Here is a 19,435-nt window from a genome sequence, read left to right on the forward strand (position 1 = left end):
TCGGCTTAGTCTCTATTTCAGCTATTTCACCAACTATTCCAGCATATATTTTACACAGCAGATGCCCTACCAGCCGCAACCCAGTACTGGGAAACACCCATACACTAACATTCACACACACACTCACACACACACACACACACACACACACACACACACACACACACACACACACACACACACACACACACACACACACACACTCATACACTACAGGCACTTAAGTTTACCCAATTCACCTATAAGCAGGTGTTTGAACTGTGGGGGAAACCGTAGCACCAGGAGGAAACCCACGCCAACACGGGGAGAACATGCAAACTCCACACAGAAATGCCAACTGGACCAGTCAAGACTCAAACCAGTGACTTTTTTTTTGCTGTGAGGTGATAGTGCTAATCACTGAGCCACTGTGCTGTTCTAAATCACGATATTACTTTACAAATTGTATTGTACGTAAATTATCAAAACATTTGCAGATTATTCAATAAAATAACTAAAATATGAATAATATATTATAGATTTCTACATATTTCTGCAAGTAAAACAATTAAATGGATGACGACTCGTCAATCTGCAAACCTATGGCATGTTTCTATTGTGTCGTTTCTAATGCGAAGATGTATTTTGAATCTTTTTTTAACACTATGCATTTTATTGTTGATTGTATTCCTTGTCTGTTGACCTGTTATGCTGATTTTATGCATTGTGTTTTTTTCTTCTAGTGAAGATCCAGCCTCCTCAGCCAGGTCCGTCTCTTTTTGGCGTCCTGGTTTATTCGCTTCTTCCTCTGGCCATTCTCTCTTTGGCCCTGGTGCTTGCTTGCTGGACGTACCACCAGCGAAAACCACCATACAGACATGTCGACATCGGACAGGTCTGAAATATTTGTGGTTTTTGGCTATTTTGTTATGAGAAGATAATGAGAGGATTACAATACAAATCTTTATTGTCAGACTTCCATCTGAATTTTTTTCTTGCATAACAGTATGTTAAATACTCCTATTAAAGGGACAAAAATTACTTGCAATAAAAAAAAATCATTTTACACAGACCTTATTCAGCTCTAAGACCGCTTGATGTACAAATGAATGTTTTAATTTGACTTTATTAAAACTTGGGACTTTAAATCGACGCTTAGACTTTAACGGTGTAAATTCATAATTCAACACATGTCTAGGGTTCAAAATGATGTTCCTAGCCAGCCTTGTGAGGTTCTTGTAATACGAAAGGTCATATAATTTTTCAAGAGGCTTTCCTACTGTCTTTTTTCCTTTAATCTGGTTCATCAACTTTGTTTTTAATCAAACAGACACACTCATTTACAATATAGAATTAAATACAGACATAAAAAAAGTTCAAGAATCTTTGACGCAAAAAATAATTGTTTTTTTCATGTTTTAATCGTTAAAAATGATTTGTTCAGCGTTATAAAATGTGACCCTAGACCACAAAACTAGTGTCAGTGTCTGAAATGTGTTAATACGCAACCTGAAAGCTGAATAAGGCACAATCCCAATTCTACCCCTTACCCTTACCCCTACTCCTCGTTTTGCGCATTCACGTGAAGGGGTAGGGGTGTCAGTTTTTTTAAGCTTGAAGACATAAGGCTAAGTGGAGGGGTTAGATAGACCTTCAAACTGAGATTTTTCAGGACCGTACTCGAAACCAAGGGGTAAGAAAATTTCACAGAATACACCAGCTACAACGGCAGCATGGCTGCACGTGGAAGTAAGGAGATCAACAAATTAGTATATTTGGTAACACTTTATAATAACTACACACTATAAATCATTTATTAAGCATTAGCAAATCGTGAATTCATTATTTGTTAAGCAATAACTCTACATTAATAAGCGTTAGTAAGCAGTTTGTAACCGCAGCTACAAATGCTGTATTCATGACCTAAAACCACATGTTTAATGTGCTTAATAATTATTCTTTCATACTTTGTTAATGATTTATTTTTCATAACTAAATTAAGTATTGCATTATTTACAAATCAGTTATTTAAGCATAGTTAGTTGTTTTTAAGATCATTCAGAATGAGTTAGCAAATGATTAATAAACTATTAAAATTAACATTTATAATTCTTCAGGCATTTACTAATAGTTAATTTGTATGTTATTAAATGCTTTATTAACTCATCTTCATCCAGTTTTGTGACCTAAGCTAAAGTGAGGACTATTTATGCTTTATAAATCCATTATAAATGACAATTAAAGGCTCAGTTAAATCCTAAACAGGAAAAAAGAACATAAACTACATTATTCATTCCTATTCGTTTGAAGATACACAAATGAAACTGTATCAAATGAAAAATAAATCTTTGCAAAGTTATCTAAAATAACTGTAGAGTTTAAACATTGCATCCTATTATATTGTTAAATTATTATATTGTTGTTGTTGTTTTATCCAGTTTGTCGTATTTTGACACTCCTGTTATTCAGCAATGTTTAAACTTTACAGTAATTTAATTTTTTAGATAAGATTGCAAAGATTATTGTTCATTTGATACTGAGCCATTAATTGTCCTTTTATAAGGGATTTATAAAGCATAAATAGTCCTCACTTTAGGTCACAAAACTGAATGAAGTTGAGTTAATAAAGCATTTATTAACATGCATAATAACCATTACTATATGCCTGAATAATAAGATATATAAACATTGATTTAATTTCCTAGAGATGGGTTGCAGCTGGAAGGGCATCCGCTGCGTAAAACGTGCTGGATAAGTTGGCGGTTCATTCCGCTGTGGCGACCCCGGATTAAAAAAGGGACAAAGCCGAAAAGAAAATGAATAAATGATTTCAATAGTTTATTAATAATTTACTAACTCATTCTGAATTATCTTAAAAACCACCAACTACTCTTAAATACAACTGGTTTGTAAATAATGCAATACTTAATTTAGTAATAAAAAATAAATCATAAACAAAGTATGAAAGTACAATTATTTAGCACATTAAAAATGTGGTTGTATGTCAGGAATACAGCATTAATATCTTTAGTTATAAAATGATTACTAACATTTATTAATGTAGATTTATTACTTAAGAAATAATGAATTTACTAGATGCTAATGCTTAATAAATGATTCATAGTGTGTAGTTATTATAAAGTGTTACCGTATTTTTTTTTTTTGTCATTATTCTGAAATTTTTCAACAAACAAGCACATGTTTTAATACATTCATAACCGCGTTCATGTTTTACCGTCATGCTTAAAAAAAAAACACGCTATATTTTGCTATTCATATATCCTAATAATAATTCCTGTACAGCAGTCCCACAACATTCTGGCTCTCGATGACACTCGAATACCCTGTCAGAAAAGTCTAGTGGCTGGGAATGGCCTTTTTACAGTGTCTGCTATAATGCTAATGTTGTTTTTGGTGTGTTTAAATGGATGAATATCACAATCGTCTGATCTCATATGAAGCAAGAGATCGCGATGACATATGTGCAGGTGCTGTAGTGCTGTCCCATTTCTTAGGGGTAAATTTTGAAGCTCTTCCCCTTAACACTCTGTTTCAAGGGCCAAGGGAAAGGGGTACAAAAATTTTATTGGGATTGGGCCTAAATAAGCTTTCTATTGCTGTGTATTTTGTCAGGAAATTAGCATATTTGGCTGATACACAACTATTTGAATATCTGCAATCTGAGGGTTTAGAAAAATCCAAATATTGTGAAAATCACCTTTAAAAATGTCCAAATTAAGCTCTTAGATATGACCTTTACTAATCAAAAACAGAGTTTTGACGTTGGTAAATGCATTAATATTAACCCCTTACTGTGAAGTGTGACCATCGTCTCTGTTTTAAGTGTTTAAGTTTTTGTTGTGTTTTCTCCATTAGGATGCTGGTCTTCCTCCACCGTCTCCTCTGGTTGGACTGAAGCCTCTGCAGCTGCTGGAACTGAAGGCTCGCGGTCGCTTCGGCTGTGTGTGGAAGGCCCAGTTACTGAGCGAATATGTGGCCGTCAAAATATTCCCTATACAGGTCAATATTCCTCCGTTTGATTAGATTATTGATGGCATTTGTGTAATACTTGATTTCTAAAATTGTGTGTGTTTAACAGGACAAGCAGTCGTGGCAAAACGAAAGAGACATTTACCTCACAGAGGGTTTTAAACATGAGAACATTCTCCACTACATCTCAGCAGAGAAACGAGGCACCAACCTTCAGATGGAGCTGTGGCTGGTCACAGAGTTCCACGAAAGGGTCAGTGGTTTTCCTGCAACATTTCTGGACTTTACTGATGAGTGAAATGCCGTGTCTGTTTAATTGCACTATTCATGATGTCTTAAACGACTAAATGTAAACTCGTAATGCTGCATTTTAAACCCAGATGCTTTGAAACTTTTATTTGTTTTGATTAAGTCATGTTAGATGTTGATTTAAAGTAATAAACTAAGCTAAGAACACCTTAAAAGCATAAAAACAATTAAAAACTAGTGAGAAATGTTGAGTCTTGTGTAAGATTGTCGGTCTGCATTGCAGGGTTCGCTGACAGATTACCTGAAGGGGAACGTGGTGAGCTGGCCTCAGCTGTGCCATATTTCCGCAAGCATGTCCCGAGGTCTGGCGTATCTTCATGAAGACCTTCCTTATCGTGCTGAGGGACCCAAACCAGCCATTGCACACAGGTATACATCAAGATCAATGCAGAGCGGAAAGGAACCAAACATTTTAGCATGTAATATGTGCTGTTAAGCTGGTAGGTCATCTAAAGAAAGTAACTTACAGTTCATTTGCTCACCCTTAGACCTGACTTTTTTCTTCAGTAAAGTGTCTCTAAGTGTGTAATTTTCACCATTAGAGTGCGTGTATTCACAACAAAGGCGTATTTTGATGACTGTGTATCTTTCACCACTAGAGGGCATGTATTCACAACAAACAAAAGTGTATTTTGGAGACAGTGTAATTTTCACCACTAGAGGGTGTGTATTCACAAAAAAACAAAGGTGAATTTTGATGACCGTGTCATTTTCACCTCCAGAGGGTGTGTATTCACAAAAAAACTAAGCTGTTTTTTGATGATGGCATGATATTCACCACCAGAGGGTGTGTTCACAACTAACAAAAGTGCATTTTGATGACAGTGTCATTTTCACCACTAGGTGTGTATTCACAAACAAACAAAGGTGTATTTTGATTACAGTGTCATTTTCACCACCAGAGGGTGTGTATTCACAAAAAACAAAGGTGTTTTTTGATGATGGCATGATTTTCACCACTAGAGGGTGTGTATTCACAACAAACAAAAGTGAATTTTGATGACCGTGTAATTTTCACCACTAGAGGATGTGTATTCACAAAAAACTAAGGTGTATTTTCATGAGTGTCATTTTCACTAATAGAGGGCGTGTAATAGACAACAAACAAAGGTGTATTTTGATGACTGTGTAATTTTCACTGCTAGATGGCGTGTATTCACAACAAACAAAGGAGTATATTGATGTCAGTGTGAGTGTAATTTTCACCACTAGAGGGCATGTATTACTTTTTTTTGTAAAATCATGAACGGACAGAAAACACCCAATCTCACTAGTTAAAATTGCTTTTCTTTTTTTTTGAACATTCCTATAATAATTTAATAAAACAAATCCCACACATTATTCCTTTATGCAAGATTTTTTGCTTGGCGATTTGTATAATATCTGTTGTCAATGGTCACTTGTTTGAGATACAGCACATACACATACAAATAAGCACATACAAACCAGTCCAAATCAATCCCTGTGCTTCCTGATGATACTCCAAGGTCTTATGAAATGAACCAGTTGGTCAGCAGGAAATTTAAAATTATTTCAAATAATAGTAGCTTCAACGTAAATCCTGGCTAACAGTTTCCGGCGTGTGCATGAGTGTAGTGAGAGCAAGTTTCTGGTGACGCATGCGTGAACACACACTCAAACATGAGTTCATTGATCTGGATGTGTTTGTATGCGTTTAATTTTACTCTCAAAAATGGGTGAACAGTATATGAGTCACCAAGGACCACTGATTCAGCTAAAATCATTGGTAAGTAAATGAACTGTATATTTCAGTTTTCGGATGTCAGGTTTCGGACATAGTAGTAGTAAGTAGGGATAAGCAGATTAGAGATGTACTCTTGTGTCACTATGAGCTTTGTATGAGTGTGTGCTTTGTGTTTTGCAGGGACTTTAAGAGTAAGAACGTGCTGCTGAAGATGGATTTAACAGCAGTGATTGCAGACTTTGGGTTGGCTGTGCGCTTTGAGCCTGGGAAACCACCTGGAGACACACACGGCCAGGTACAAACCCATGACAATATGCTTTCAGCTACATTAATATTTCTGACCCTGCAAATTATTTGAATGTCTTAAAGGGCACCTATGGTGAAAAATCTACTTTTCAAGCTGTTTGCACAGACATATGTGTAGGTATAGTGTATATACCATTATATTGGGGTGATATAAACACACCCAGTCCTTTTTTTTTTAAAAACGGTGGACCAATTGGAGGGACTTTGAGACCGACCGCAACTTGATATAGGAGTGCGACCCCCTCGCCCACCGAATGGATTGACAGCTGCGTATTAACATGTCTCCGTAGTTATGCGTGTAATCATATCAACAAGACAGGACGAGCGCTAAGCAACCGGGAATAAAAGATCTGTTCAGTTTAAGTTTAAAATGTTTTAAAACAGAGCATGTATGTAATGAATTACAGCGATTCACTTCAGCTTTACTTCATGAGCACAGCTGCGAGTCAGAACAATTATAAAAGAGATGCTTCAATCCCGCTCTGTGGACGTTAAATCAGGTTTATTTTGTACATTAACACAACAGATATCCATACAGCAGTGGAGATCAACCTGTATCCTGTCATATAAGTGCAAAAAGAATGCGCTGACTGTGGGTATCTCTGTGTGTGTGTGTGTGAACTTTGTAACGACATTGTGTGTGACTCATCTGTGCAACTCCACAACAAATGCATCAAATACTCGTTGGTACAGTTCTTACTGTAGTATTTCTCACGAACGCTACGCGAGATCTGCTTCCTTCATGTCTGTCTGTTGTCTGAAGCAGCCGAGGGAGGAGATTAAGGCACGCTGATAGGCACGTGGAAACAGTGGGCGTGAAGGACTAGCCTTAATGGCGCACTACACAAAAACCGCTACCTGATGCTCAGAGCTATAAAATAGTAACTTCTGAAAGGTATAATAAATAATATGATGGGTGTTTTAAACTGAAACTTTACAGACAGATTCTGGAAACACAAAAGACTTATATTAAATCTGGAAAAAGGGGAAACTTAGGTGCCCTTTAAGGCTGAGTTAAACTTTTGCCTCTCAAAAATGTAACTACACGTTGCAATGACATGTAGCGCAAGCTCTGTGATTGGTTGGCGTGGAAGCAGTGATTAGTGTGGGCGGTGCTGAGAGCCACAAGCTCGATGGAGTGACTGTTTACAAGTGTCGAGTCCCGTGAAGGAGCTCCAGATGGAAACTTTTGTTTTGCGATTTAAAGTTGTTGCACGTCTGCCGGTTCCCGCCTCTGAACGAGCAAGTTTTAGCTACTTGTACATTAAGGTAGCGTTCAGAAAAAACAAAACACCCATGAAGAAACTCGACACAGAGGAACATATCCTACTGCCAGCTAGCGTTTCCGAAGTGTTATTGCAGAGCAACACAAACAGAGCACAGAAGTATAAATGCACAGCTATGTGCAAGGCATGCACCATGGGTCACACCAATCACTCGACGCAGAAGTACAAATCAACCTTTATAGGCAGTCCTGCGAAGTGCTTTGAAATTTGCATTTTTTTTTAAATTCGATGTTTGACGTTATCTCAACTGAAACGCGAAGAGAGGGCGGGACATATAGTAGCTCCTCCCCTTAAAAAACAAAACAAAACAAAAAACAGCCATTAGCTTTTGTTTTTATCCCAGCTCTGCTAGTGAGAGGGGTTGAGCTCAAGCACACCAAATCAAAAGCAAATGCAAAGCGTCTTGAAGTTAGGCGGGGCATGTAAGATACTAGAGAGCATTTGATTGGTTGAAGGTTTGATGAGAAACTGAAGTATGAGGTGATGTAAAAAAAAAACATAGATCCATTTAGGCGAAAGTGACAAACTGTAAGCTTTGGATGTTTATATCTTTTAAAGGAGATTTATGTAATCGTTTTAAACACACTAGCTTATAGATATCCTTAAGGCTAACACACTGATAATAAAATTTTAAAAAATTATATTAATTTCACAGGACCTTTAAACAGTACTCTTTTAGTAAAGTGTGTGATTTTTCTTTATTTGTGGGTAGCTTTCATTTTAAAGCATCTGCTAAATATAAGAATCTCGAGGGTTTAAATTCAAATCTCTTTTGCTTAAAAGATGTATAAATTATTAACAAAAATACTGCCTTCATTTCGCCTTTTCATTGCTTGAAGTAAAAGTTCATAAATGTCAATATTGACCTGTTTTTTTGTTTTATTTCATAATTTATTGATTGAATTAGATTATCTACTAATAAAAGCCACAACAGATACTTAACCTAAAATAACACTTGTGTATGACTTATATTTTTTTGTTTACTGATACAAGTTGAATTGTATACATTAATTGACATTTTTAAAACCATAAAATAAATATTTTTTTTATTTGTCTGTTTTTGGAGGCAACACATTTGGGATTGGTATTCAAACACTCATTTAAGACACCCAAAATAATGGATGAAGAGTAGCCTACTGTTCAAAATTTACAGTTAGAGGAGTCATCAGAGGAAAATCTGCTATCGTTCTGGGAGAAACAAGATGGCATATTTCCACAACTGCAGCGCCTTGCGAGGAGAATCTTGTTCATTCCTACAACACGCGGTGAAAGCGAATGCTCATTCAGTGCATCTGGCTGTGTTTTGGAGGAGAGGCGGAATCGCCTGAATCCAGGCACAATATTCAGACACAAAGCTATTCTGCTTTTACACAGTGCGAAGAAAAAGGCCAAGTAAACATAACATAGCTGCCATTTAGGCTGAAGTGGCACCCTTTTTGTTATCTTGTTCCTGTATCTGTAAAAGCTCAAATGTCTTATTTTTACTTTCTGTATCTATTTGAAAATGAAGAAAATGTTGTCTAAAGACGAACTTTTGTTTTTATAAATAAATGTTCATTTAAAACGTTTATGATTAACATATTATTTTACTATCAGAGATGCACAGATTATAGCTCACTGAATCTGCTGTTAATATCCATTGCTCTGGCCCTGACGGTGACCTATCATGCCTAAAACAGAATTAAATGATTAAAGTGATGATTGGCTGCGGGTCGGGTGCGGATACATATACAAGATAAAACTATATGTGCGTGCAGGTGGCGGGTGGATGATTAGTATGAAGCCGCTGATTTGGATGTCATTTCAGCTGATCCGCGCATCTCTATCGCACACCGAGTCCGATGCGTATTAAATAATCCATCATGGAAAAACAAAAGATTTCAGAGTCAAGCAGTGATGCATTGTTCTGCTCTCTTCTCTAAAGTAGCAAAAGAAAGAGGAATAGGCTTAATATTGTGTTCATCCGATACTGCATAGAGAGAAAGGAGAGATCTACTCCTTATCAAAGAGCAGCGCTGGATTATCCCTAGGTTATTATTATGTCAGGAAATCAGTGGAACGTTGCTTGTGATTCTATACACATGTATGTATGTATGTATATAAACAAATCCGAAACAGAGACTGCCAGTACTGATAGACATTATAATAGATTGCGGCCACGTTGATGTGTCGAAGCAATGGACCAATGCAGATCATTAGGCGATTATGTCTATGGGCAGTACGTCAAATAAATGGGTACGACCACATCTGATGTACGACCACATCAGAAAGGTCCGACCCTTCATATCTGAACATGCAGCTCAACTCATTGTTCAAGCTCTTGTTCTCTCCAAACTGGATTATTGCAACTCTCTACTAGCTGGGCTTCCAGCTAATTCTATCAAACCTCTTCAGCTGCTTCAGAACGCAGCAGCACGAGTGGTCTTTGATGAACCCAAAAGAGCACATGTCACTCCGCTACTCACCCGTTTGCACTGGCTGCCAGTTGCTGCTCGCATCAAATTCAAAGCTCTGATGTTTGCTTACAAAGCGACCTCTAGCTGTGCTCCTTCTTATCTGCTCTCACTTCTGCAGATTTATGTGCCCTCCAGAAACTTGCGTTCTGTGAATGAACGTCGCCTCGTGGTTCCATCCCTAAGAGGGAAGAAATCACTTTCCCGAACTCTCACATTCAATCTGCCCAGTTGGTGGAATGAACTCCCTAACTGCACCAGAACAGCAGAGTCACTTGCTGTCTTCAGAAAACGACTAAAAACTCAACTGTTTAGTCTCCACTTTCCTTCCTAATCTGCAACTGCCTCTCTGGCTATACCACTAACTGTACTCTCGCTCTCAAAAAAAAAAAAAAATTACTAATGCTTTGCTTCTTAGACTTTACACACCTGAAACTTGTCTATAGCACTTATTCACTGCTGCTCTTATAGTTGTGTAAATTGCTTCCTTGTCCTCATTTGTAAGTCGCTTTGGATAAAAGCATCTACTAAATGTAAATGTAAATGGACACACACATACACACACCCCAAACAGCAGCAGGGCAGACGTACGCCAGTCACGGAATCCAGCATATAGGGGTTATCAACTGTCCACCACATTCTGTCTTATATGCACTGTGTTTGTCATGAAGTTGTCAGTGGCTCATGTAAGTGCATTCTGTATTTAGCTGTTCGCTTGTACGGTGGCTCTGAACTGTCAAAACACATCTCAAAGTGCTTTTTCGGATGTGGTAAACAAAAAAAAAATCGAACCCAGTTTGAATTTTTTTTTTATGACAGACGAAAGTTTCAGAGGCAGTGTGTCAATACGATTCACACAACGTGAGGTTGAATTAATTTTTTTAAATTTCAGATGAAAATTTCAGATTCAGTGTGCAATAACCTTAATTGTAGTCTAAACAGAGGCACATATTTCGCATTTGAAGGCAGAAACATTTATTGGTATTAGATGCTTTGTAAATCACATTTAATAGATGAAGCATTTGCAATTATTTTCTAAATTCAATGAAAACTTGTCTTAAACATGCTTAAAGCAAAGTATTTTTATCAGCGTGTGACATTCCAGTGCTTTAAATCACCCATTGCTTTCAAACTCACAGTTTCAAAGTCTCAAAAAGCTTAATTTCTCCAATCACTCTTCAGAAATGTCAAACTTTATCGCTCATAAATGTATTAGATTGACTGCCTGCTTTTTTGCCACTTTCACAAAAGGAAGTATTTGTGTGTAAAACAAAATGCTAAATTGTCTCCACACTGGACTAGGATGTGATGAGATGATTACTGATGCCTCTTTGTGTTTGTATGGGTTTTCTGCAGGTGGGAACGCGGCGTTATATGGCTCCAGAGGTGCTGGAAGGAGCCATTAACTTCCAGCGGGACTCTTTCCTGAGGATCGACATGTACGCTCTGGGACTGGTGCTGTGGGAGCTGGTGTCTCGCTGCACCGCTTCTGATGGTCCGTTCACACAAACACACAGCTTTCTTCACAGTGTGTGTGCAACACCCAAAGCCCGAAGTTTACTTAGTTTCTTTATACACAGCTAATTGCTCAGGTTTACCCTGTTTGTTGGAGTACATGAGCAATGTTGCTGAATGCATGCGTGCTTTATTTTATTTTTTTCATTTATTTATTATTTGTATTTATTATTTTTATATTTATTTTGTTTTTATTTATTATTTATTTATTATTTGTTTTCATTATTATTTTTTATTATTATTATTTTTTATATTTATTTATTTAATCATTTTTTATTTATTTTACTTATTTATTTAATTTTGTTTGAGATTTATGGCAAATTACCTAAAAAAAACAACAGAAAAACAATTATATTTTTAAAAGTATAGATGGTGTCAACTTAAGCACATACAATGAATTAAAAAAAATATACCAACAATTAAAAAGGTAAATAATAATGTGGCTTATCAACAACTACAATAATACAATCTGTATCACACAATACACTCTACTTTGAACTTAGGGAATGAAAAGAATCAATTTTCTGGAACCAGGACTCGTCTTTATTTGACAAGAAAACATGTTTTTTCAATTCAATTCAATTCACCTTTATTTGTATAGCGCTTATACAATGTAGATTGTGTCAAAGCAGCTTCACATAAAAGGTCACAGTAAATAGGAACAGTGTAGTTCAGTTTGTAGTGTTTAAGTTCAGTTCAGTTTAGCTCAGTTCAGTGTGGTTTAATAATCGCTACTGAGAGTCCAAACACTGAAGAGCAAATCCAACGATGCGCAGCTCTACAGATCCCAAACCATGCAAGCTAGAGGCGACAGCGGAGAGGGAAAAAAAACTTCACTAAAGGCGGAAGTGAAGAAAAAAAACCTTGAGAGAAACCAGGCTCAGTTGGGCACGGCCATTTTAATTTCTCCGCTGGCCAAACGTCTTGTGCAGAGCTGCAGTCTCAGTGGCGGAGGCTGGAAGCTGGCCTCAGCGAAGACTCGTCTGTCTCTGGAGCGTCACAGGAATCAGTCTCGTGTTCTCCACTCTTCCATGACTACCACAGTAGCTGCTCAGGATACGGCCTGGTCCAGGATATGGAAACCTTGGTTCTTGGATATATTTCCTAAACTGGTCCTAATTTTTCTTAAACTGGTTAGATGAACCTCCAGAAAGTTCTCCAACTTTAAGAAGAAGAGGACATCATAGATCCACTGTGTTGGGGTTGGAGTTTTCTGATTCTTCCACCTAAGCAATATTAGTTGTTTGGTCAGGAGCACATCAAAAAGCTGTGCAATCAGATTTTATCTTTGTAAAATTATATGGCATGGGAAAAATCCCAATAATGGCAGTGGGCAGGGGGAGATGGATACACCCAAAAACCCAGATATAGATTTAAAAATAGTGTCCCTGTAAACTATATATTGATGGAAACTTATAATAATATCATTGTTTCTATGCCAGTTTTTAAGTGGTTGCTTCGATATCAAGTTTCCTTGACATTTAGTTATAAAATAAATCAAGTAAAATATACATAAATAATGTAGTGCCTATACTTTGCACACTTTTGTACACCTACACAAATATATAAGGTATGTTTTTAGCTCTTCACTAGAGTTTTTATTTTTCCAAGTTTACCATATGGACACCTAATGGCCTTCCTGATTCAATTTAACTTTATTAAACGGTGTTATTGTCATCTTTCCACACCATTTGAAATTGTCAAGCTAGATCTGCTTACTGAGTGTATTGTGTGTGGTATTGCAAACACTGTGAATGTCTCACTCAGGTCCTGTAGGCGAGTACCAGCTGCCGTTTGAGGAGGAGGTCGGTCAGCATCCTTCACTCGAGGACCTGCAGGATGCGGTGGTGCATAAGAAGATTCGGCCCGTCTTTAAAGACTGCTGGGTCAAGCATCAGGTGAGAACCTGCATCTAAATACACGATTAATAGAAATAATTATCTGAAATGGGCAGATTAAAAATGTTGCATTTTAATTTAATGATAAAAAATGTAACCACTTTTGTCTCCTTGAAGTTGAATTCTTAATATTTAAGACTTTTTCACATTTAAATGCATAAAAATGATCATGACAGTATAAAAACTAATTGCGCTGATAAAAGTAAAATTAGCTTGAGTTTGCTTTTTTGTAGCGCTGCACAATCTGGCCAGCCTTTTGTGATTTTTATTTTATATCTATAATCAAAATATAGTAATATTATGCAAGCCCGTTGCCAGGGGAGGTGGTTTTGTGTGGTTAGTAGGACCCCCCTCCCCTACCCCCACCCCACTGACAAAGGTCCAGAATGAGTTTGTCCTATTTGACTGCTAAAACATCATAAATTGTGAAAATAACCCATCAAAGACTTTAAGACCAAGCGGAATCTGACATGAGTGAAGTCATCCTTCACTACTGCATTGCTGTTAAATAGAGAAAACATTTTACAAGGAGCTTTTATTCTAAATTTTGGACCTTGATAAAAAATGAAAAATGACCAAATTTTAATACTAATCCTTGTTTTCTATGGATTTTCAAATGTACTTTTTACAAGAAAGGCTAGAAAAATGATCAAGCTTTACATTATTATTATTATTATTGTAATTATTATTATTATTATTATTAATAATTGTTCAATATTCAAATGGCCAAATTCTGACTGAGGAAAGTTGGATGTGTTGGACAGTTTGTTATTTGCCTAATAAATGGCAATAGGCTTCATTTTTTAATTTTAAACTATTTAATTAAGTTATAAATGATGAAATAAAAACTTTATTTAATTTTTTTTCTAATGATATATGATGATTTTTTTCATAATTTTTTATTGTAAATCTTTAGGAAATATTTTTAGTACATCAAAAAGTGTGGTTATGATGACCATCCGACAAGCTAAACCAGCTAAAAATAGTGCTTAAAATGTCTTTTAAATGCAGTATTTAAACCTCATAATTAAATAAAAAATATAGCGAATGACTGCAAAAAGGTCAAATTTTTGAGAAAAAAAAAAAGAACAACCCCTTTCACCAGGCTGGATACAGGCCTGTTATCTAATAATAGTGACAATGATAATAATAAATAAAAAATAAAGTAAGAGAAGTTTAAACAAACATCCATATTTTTCCTTAATTTTATAATAGTTTTTTATATTGTCGAATTAAGTTTGATGAATTCATGTCTGATAAATGATTGTGTTTTAATATGTAGCCATTCAATGAAGGTTTTTTAAAAGTTACTAAAATCTGTGTGAGTTCTTCATAATAATAATAACAATAATAATAATAAAGCAACACTTTCATTTGTACAATGTATTGTTCCACCATGATTTTTTTTAAACATTAAAACATCTACACAAAGGAGAAGAATGTCATTATTGCAATAGTAACCTTACTGTCAAACATAGACTTTTCCAATGCCCTAATTTTAATTTTATCAGACAACAATTTAGGGGCAACACCATGGCTCAGTGGTTAGCACTGTCACCTCACAGCAAGAAGGTCGCTGGTTTGAGCCTCGGCTGGGTCAGTTGGCATTTCTTTGTGGAGTTTGCATGTTCTCCCTGTGCTGGTGTGGGTTTCCTCCTGGTGCTCCGTTTTCCCCCACAGTCCAAAGACATGCGCTATAGTTGAATTGAATAAACTAAATTGGCCATAGTGTATGTGTTTGAATGTGAGAGTGTATGGATGTTTCCCAGTACTGGGTTGCAGCTGGTGTGTAAAACAAATGCTGGTTAAGTTAGCGGTTCAGTCCGCTGTGGCGACCTCTGATTAATAAAGGGACTAAGCTGAAGAAAAATTTATGAGACTACAATTTTTGTCCTGAGAGGAATTATTTTTTAAAGTGGACTCTTAGATTTTTATCATATTCTACAGTATTTATTACTTATTGCTGTTGATGTCTTTTTATTGTTATAAACCTTTTGATTTTAGAAGTATTTTTATAAACTGTTTGTAAAGAGCATCCGTTTTTTCCATGAAATATGGTTATGATGATAAACTCAGAACTCTCTCTTTCACTTTAAAATTAAATGATCACACACACAAAATCATTTAAAGGGCACCTATTTTACCCCTTTTTTAAGATTTAATATTAATATTATGGTTCTTGAGTGTGCCAGTTTAGGTTCAGTTCAAAACACAATTCAGATTTTTTATTATAATGTGTTAAGTGTTATTTTGGGGGGGTGTACACAGGTTGTTGTTTTAGGGGTGTGTTGCTTCACATGAAAATTAGTTTTAACTTTCCACCCAACTTAACAAGAGGGCGAAGCCAATAGCTGTATGGCAACAGAGAGAAGCAACATGAGTGAGAGGACCAGCATTCAACCGTACATGTACGACCCGGACACAGACCAAGCAGAGAGTAAAAAATCATTTGTGTAGTTTTACAGCCAACAGTGTGCTAGTTTAAAGTTCCGAGCTTGTACACAGAAACTAATAACAACGCACACTGGAATTAACTTTGACTGAGGCTAAAACTAAAGGGCGTCACACGCCGGATGTGCCTCTCAGAGCTGCGATACTGCATACAGACGCGCACATTCGCATGTTATTTAAAATGAAACTATTCAGATGGGGCTCTGTGGTGCAGCAGAAAAATGAACAGTGTCCTGAGTCGTGGCTGGACACTGCAGACAGCCGCCGACTTGCGGTGCCGGTGTGTGTACCCTGATAAACACCTATGTATAGAATTCTAAAACGCATGGCGCTGCGCATCGCCGAGCGGCGCTTTTGGTGTGCGACCTGTTTAAGGCAAGTTCCTTATTTCCATCGGAGGGACGCACACATGAGGCAACGCGCTCGCACTTTCCAGATGCACCTAGTTGAGATGACCGGGAGCTTCTGTGAGCACGGGAAATGCAAACGGCTGAAGTTTTAGGAAGACGCAATGAAAAGTACACGTTTGCAAAGCCACCTAAAGGTACAAACTATGGCACCGATGAGAGCGATCAGGTGGTGAATGTTGATCTTGTGTTGAGCCCAATGAGCCTTACATCTAAAAATAGAGCAAGGGTGTTCCTTTGGTGACATCGCTTTGACTCACATGCTGAAGATGGCAGATGTCAGTAAATCAGTAAAATGAGGTGCCGAATCAGATTTCAGAGGTTCTGGATCTGGCGTGTTCTGGCACAAATTAATCCCTGCCTACACACACGTCTGTTCAAACAGCTTGAAAAGTAGATTTTTCACCATAGGTGCCCTGCCGTTAATGCGTGGAAGGAAATTATAATGGAATATAAAATGGAGCAAATTACTGCATTTGTAAACCAGAAAATGAAAGGATTAATTTCATTCTGGTGAAAAAAAAAAAAAATTCTTGTTTAAAATCTGATGGATCACTCTCTACATGTACTTAATTGAATATATTTTTAGATTAATTAGGCAAATTATGGTAATTAGGCAAGTCATTGTATAGATGATTTGTTCTGTAGACAATCGAAACTACAACTATTCCTTAAGGGGGCTAATAATAATGACCTTAAAATGGTTTTAAAATAAATTTAAAGCTGCTTTTATTCTACTCAAAATAAAACAAATAAGACTTTCTCCAGAAGAAAGAATATTATAGGAAATACTGTGAAAGATTCCTTGATCGGTTAAACATTGTTTGAGAAATATTTGCAAACTTCAACTGTATGGTTTTTTTGTGCCTCTTCAGGGTTTAAGTCAGTTGTGCGAGACCATCGAGGAGTGCTGGGACCACGACGCCGAAGCTCGACTGTCTGCGGGCTGCGTGGAGGAGCGAATCTCCACCATCTCCAAGTCCAACAACACCATCAACACGTCTACCTCCGAGTGCCTGCTCTCCATGCTGACGTCCCACAGCGACACAGACCTGCCGCCCAAAGACTCCAGCACCTGAAAATGTGAACCTCGCTGCTAACAAACCGGATCTCATCTCGCATCCTCCTCTCAACCAATCGGCTTCACCAGCACATCTCTTCTACTGTACAAAAACACACACACGACAAAACCTCAAAAACGAAAACCGTGAGAAGACTCTCAGAGAGGGCATTCAGGGGATCGCTTTGACTGCTGGGATTATGAGCACACGTTACCTCATCAGTTTTAACGCCATGTTTTTGTTTTTAATGTTGTTTACGTTGCCTTCACTCCATGAATACCTCCATCTGAATGAAACTACATGAGGATCTGATGACTGTTACACAAGCGCAACCTTCCAAGAGCACACAAACACACAAGGTCCTCTTTGTACTCAGTGAAATTTTAGCGTCGTTTTATCGTAGTCCTGGAAAAAAAATGGATGTTTTTTTGTTGTTACCTGGAAGATGAAGGCAGCGGGACTGTTGAGATTCGAGTTGCCTTTCGGATTGTCGGGACGTCGTTTTTTTTTGTTTATTTTAAATGTAGCATCCACACAGTATGTTGAAGTATGTGAAGTGCCATCGGCGTGTGTTAGCGACAAGAGCCGCAGGCGAAGGATTAGCGCCGCGGCCGCTGGCAGGTCTTATTTCAGTCTCTGCGGAGTGTTGGGGCGCATCAGGAAAGTGTGTGATGTTTATCCACTACAGTACTCAGGTAAACTCTGTGCATGTGATTGTGTGAGCGCTCACTATTAGAGCAATAGTTCTCAGCGGTATGGTAAATCTCAGCTGGAATATCCTGGGTCGTACCTCATCTTGAAGTCAAAATTGCATCAAACTTAAGCAAACTTTAATTTTTTTGCATAGTAACTCTAATTTAAATAAAGGAAATTAAGGGATAGTTCACTAAAAGTATTATTTTCTTACCCTCAAGTGAGTTTCTTTCTTCTGGTGAACTTAAAGGAGGGCATTTGAAGAAACAGAAAACGTGTAACCATTGACTTCCACAGTAGGAAAAATAAATACTATTGAAGTCAATGGTTAGATATTTTCAGCATTCTTCAAAATATCTTCTTTTCTGTATAACAGATGAAAGAAAGTCAAACAGGGTTAAAGGGTGAGTAAATTATGACAGAATTTTAAGTTTTGGATGATCTATCTCTTTAAAGCAACCGCGTTCCTCCACCAGCGCTGCATGTTTTGGATGTCTCCTTTGTCTGTCACTCCTATTACAGGTCTTTCAGTCTCAGCTAATGAGCTGATAATCTGAATTCGGTGTGTTTGCTTGGGGAGACATGGAAAATGCGCAGAGCTGGTGGTCCTCCAGGAATGTGGTTGAGAAACACTGCTTTAAAGCATGTCTTCAAATTGTCATTACCGTATGCAAAACAAGTGCTTTAATGAAAAATTATCACAAAAATATATATATTTAGTTAATTATAAGTATAGTTTCAGGAATTATTAAATATTATGTGTTATTTCCGCAATGATCAAGCAACAATTTCTCCACCAAATTAGCATTAGCACTTGTCCTAACATTATCTGTTTTGTAAATTGCTGCTTTAAAATTAAACACTGATCACAAAAGTACCTTAAATATACTTACGGTTAATTAAAATATTGCAGTTTTGGAGAAAATTAAGCTCTCTCTTACATTATCATTGCCACAGTGAGGAAAATTTGTAAAGAAAAATTGTAAGTTTTAATTTTGCATTACGGGAATGAGAACAATATGCCGAAACATCTCCAAAATATCACAATGTTTTAAAACGTCACAAAATATCTTAAACTAGGCTTTAATCTCTCTTAAAAATAATTGTCTTGTTGCTGAATTAATTTAGTAGCTATTAAGCAACCATTTTCACCCTCAGATTATCACATCATTACTGCAATGTGGTAAATGAGTGCTGCGCTGATTTACATTTTTTTTGGGGGGCAGATTTAAATAAACGATGTGCGACAAAATCTAACTTCAAATAAAGCAACCATTTTCATCCCTGTTTTATTATAATAATTCTAAATAAACACCTTAAAATAAATTTTGTTTTTATGGTTTAAATGTTGAAATGTGCTGAAAGGTCATGAAATGTGAAAA

General features: G+C 36.9%; 1 protein-coding gene across 1 annotated transcript in view; it reads left to right on the forward strand.

Annotated features, from left to right (window-relative positions):
- Nucleotides 1-18,730, forward strand: part of LOC130213838 (activin receptor type-2B) — a 41,944-nt gene extending 23,214 nt beyond the window's left edge. The window contains exons 4-11 of the mRNA XM_056445641.1: nt 723-874; nt 3,856-3,999; nt 4,079-4,222; nt 4,502-4,647; nt 6,164-6,278; nt 11,385-11,523; nt 13,311-13,441; nt 17,175-18,730. Of these exons, the coding sequence (XP_056301616.1) occupies nt 723-874; nt 3,856-3,999; nt 4,079-4,222; nt 4,502-4,647; nt 6,164-6,278; nt 11,385-11,523; nt 13,311-13,441; nt 17,175-17,378 (1,175 nt within the window). The 3' untranslated portion in view covers nt 17,379-18,730. The remainder of the gene's footprint in view (nt 1-722; nt 875-3,855; nt 4,000-4,078; nt 4,223-4,501; nt 4,648-6,163; nt 6,279-11,384; nt 11,524-13,310; nt 13,442-17,174) is intronic.
- The last annotated feature ends 705 nt before the right edge of the window (nt 18,731-19,435 follow it).

Source organism: Danio aesculapii, chromosome 2 (assembly GCF_903798145.1).
Source record: "Danio aesculapii chromosome 2, fDanAes4.1, whole genome shotgun sequence".
NCBI classification, from domain to species: domain Eukaryota; kingdom Metazoa; phylum Chordata; class Actinopteri; order Cypriniformes; family Danionidae; genus Danio; species Danio aesculapii.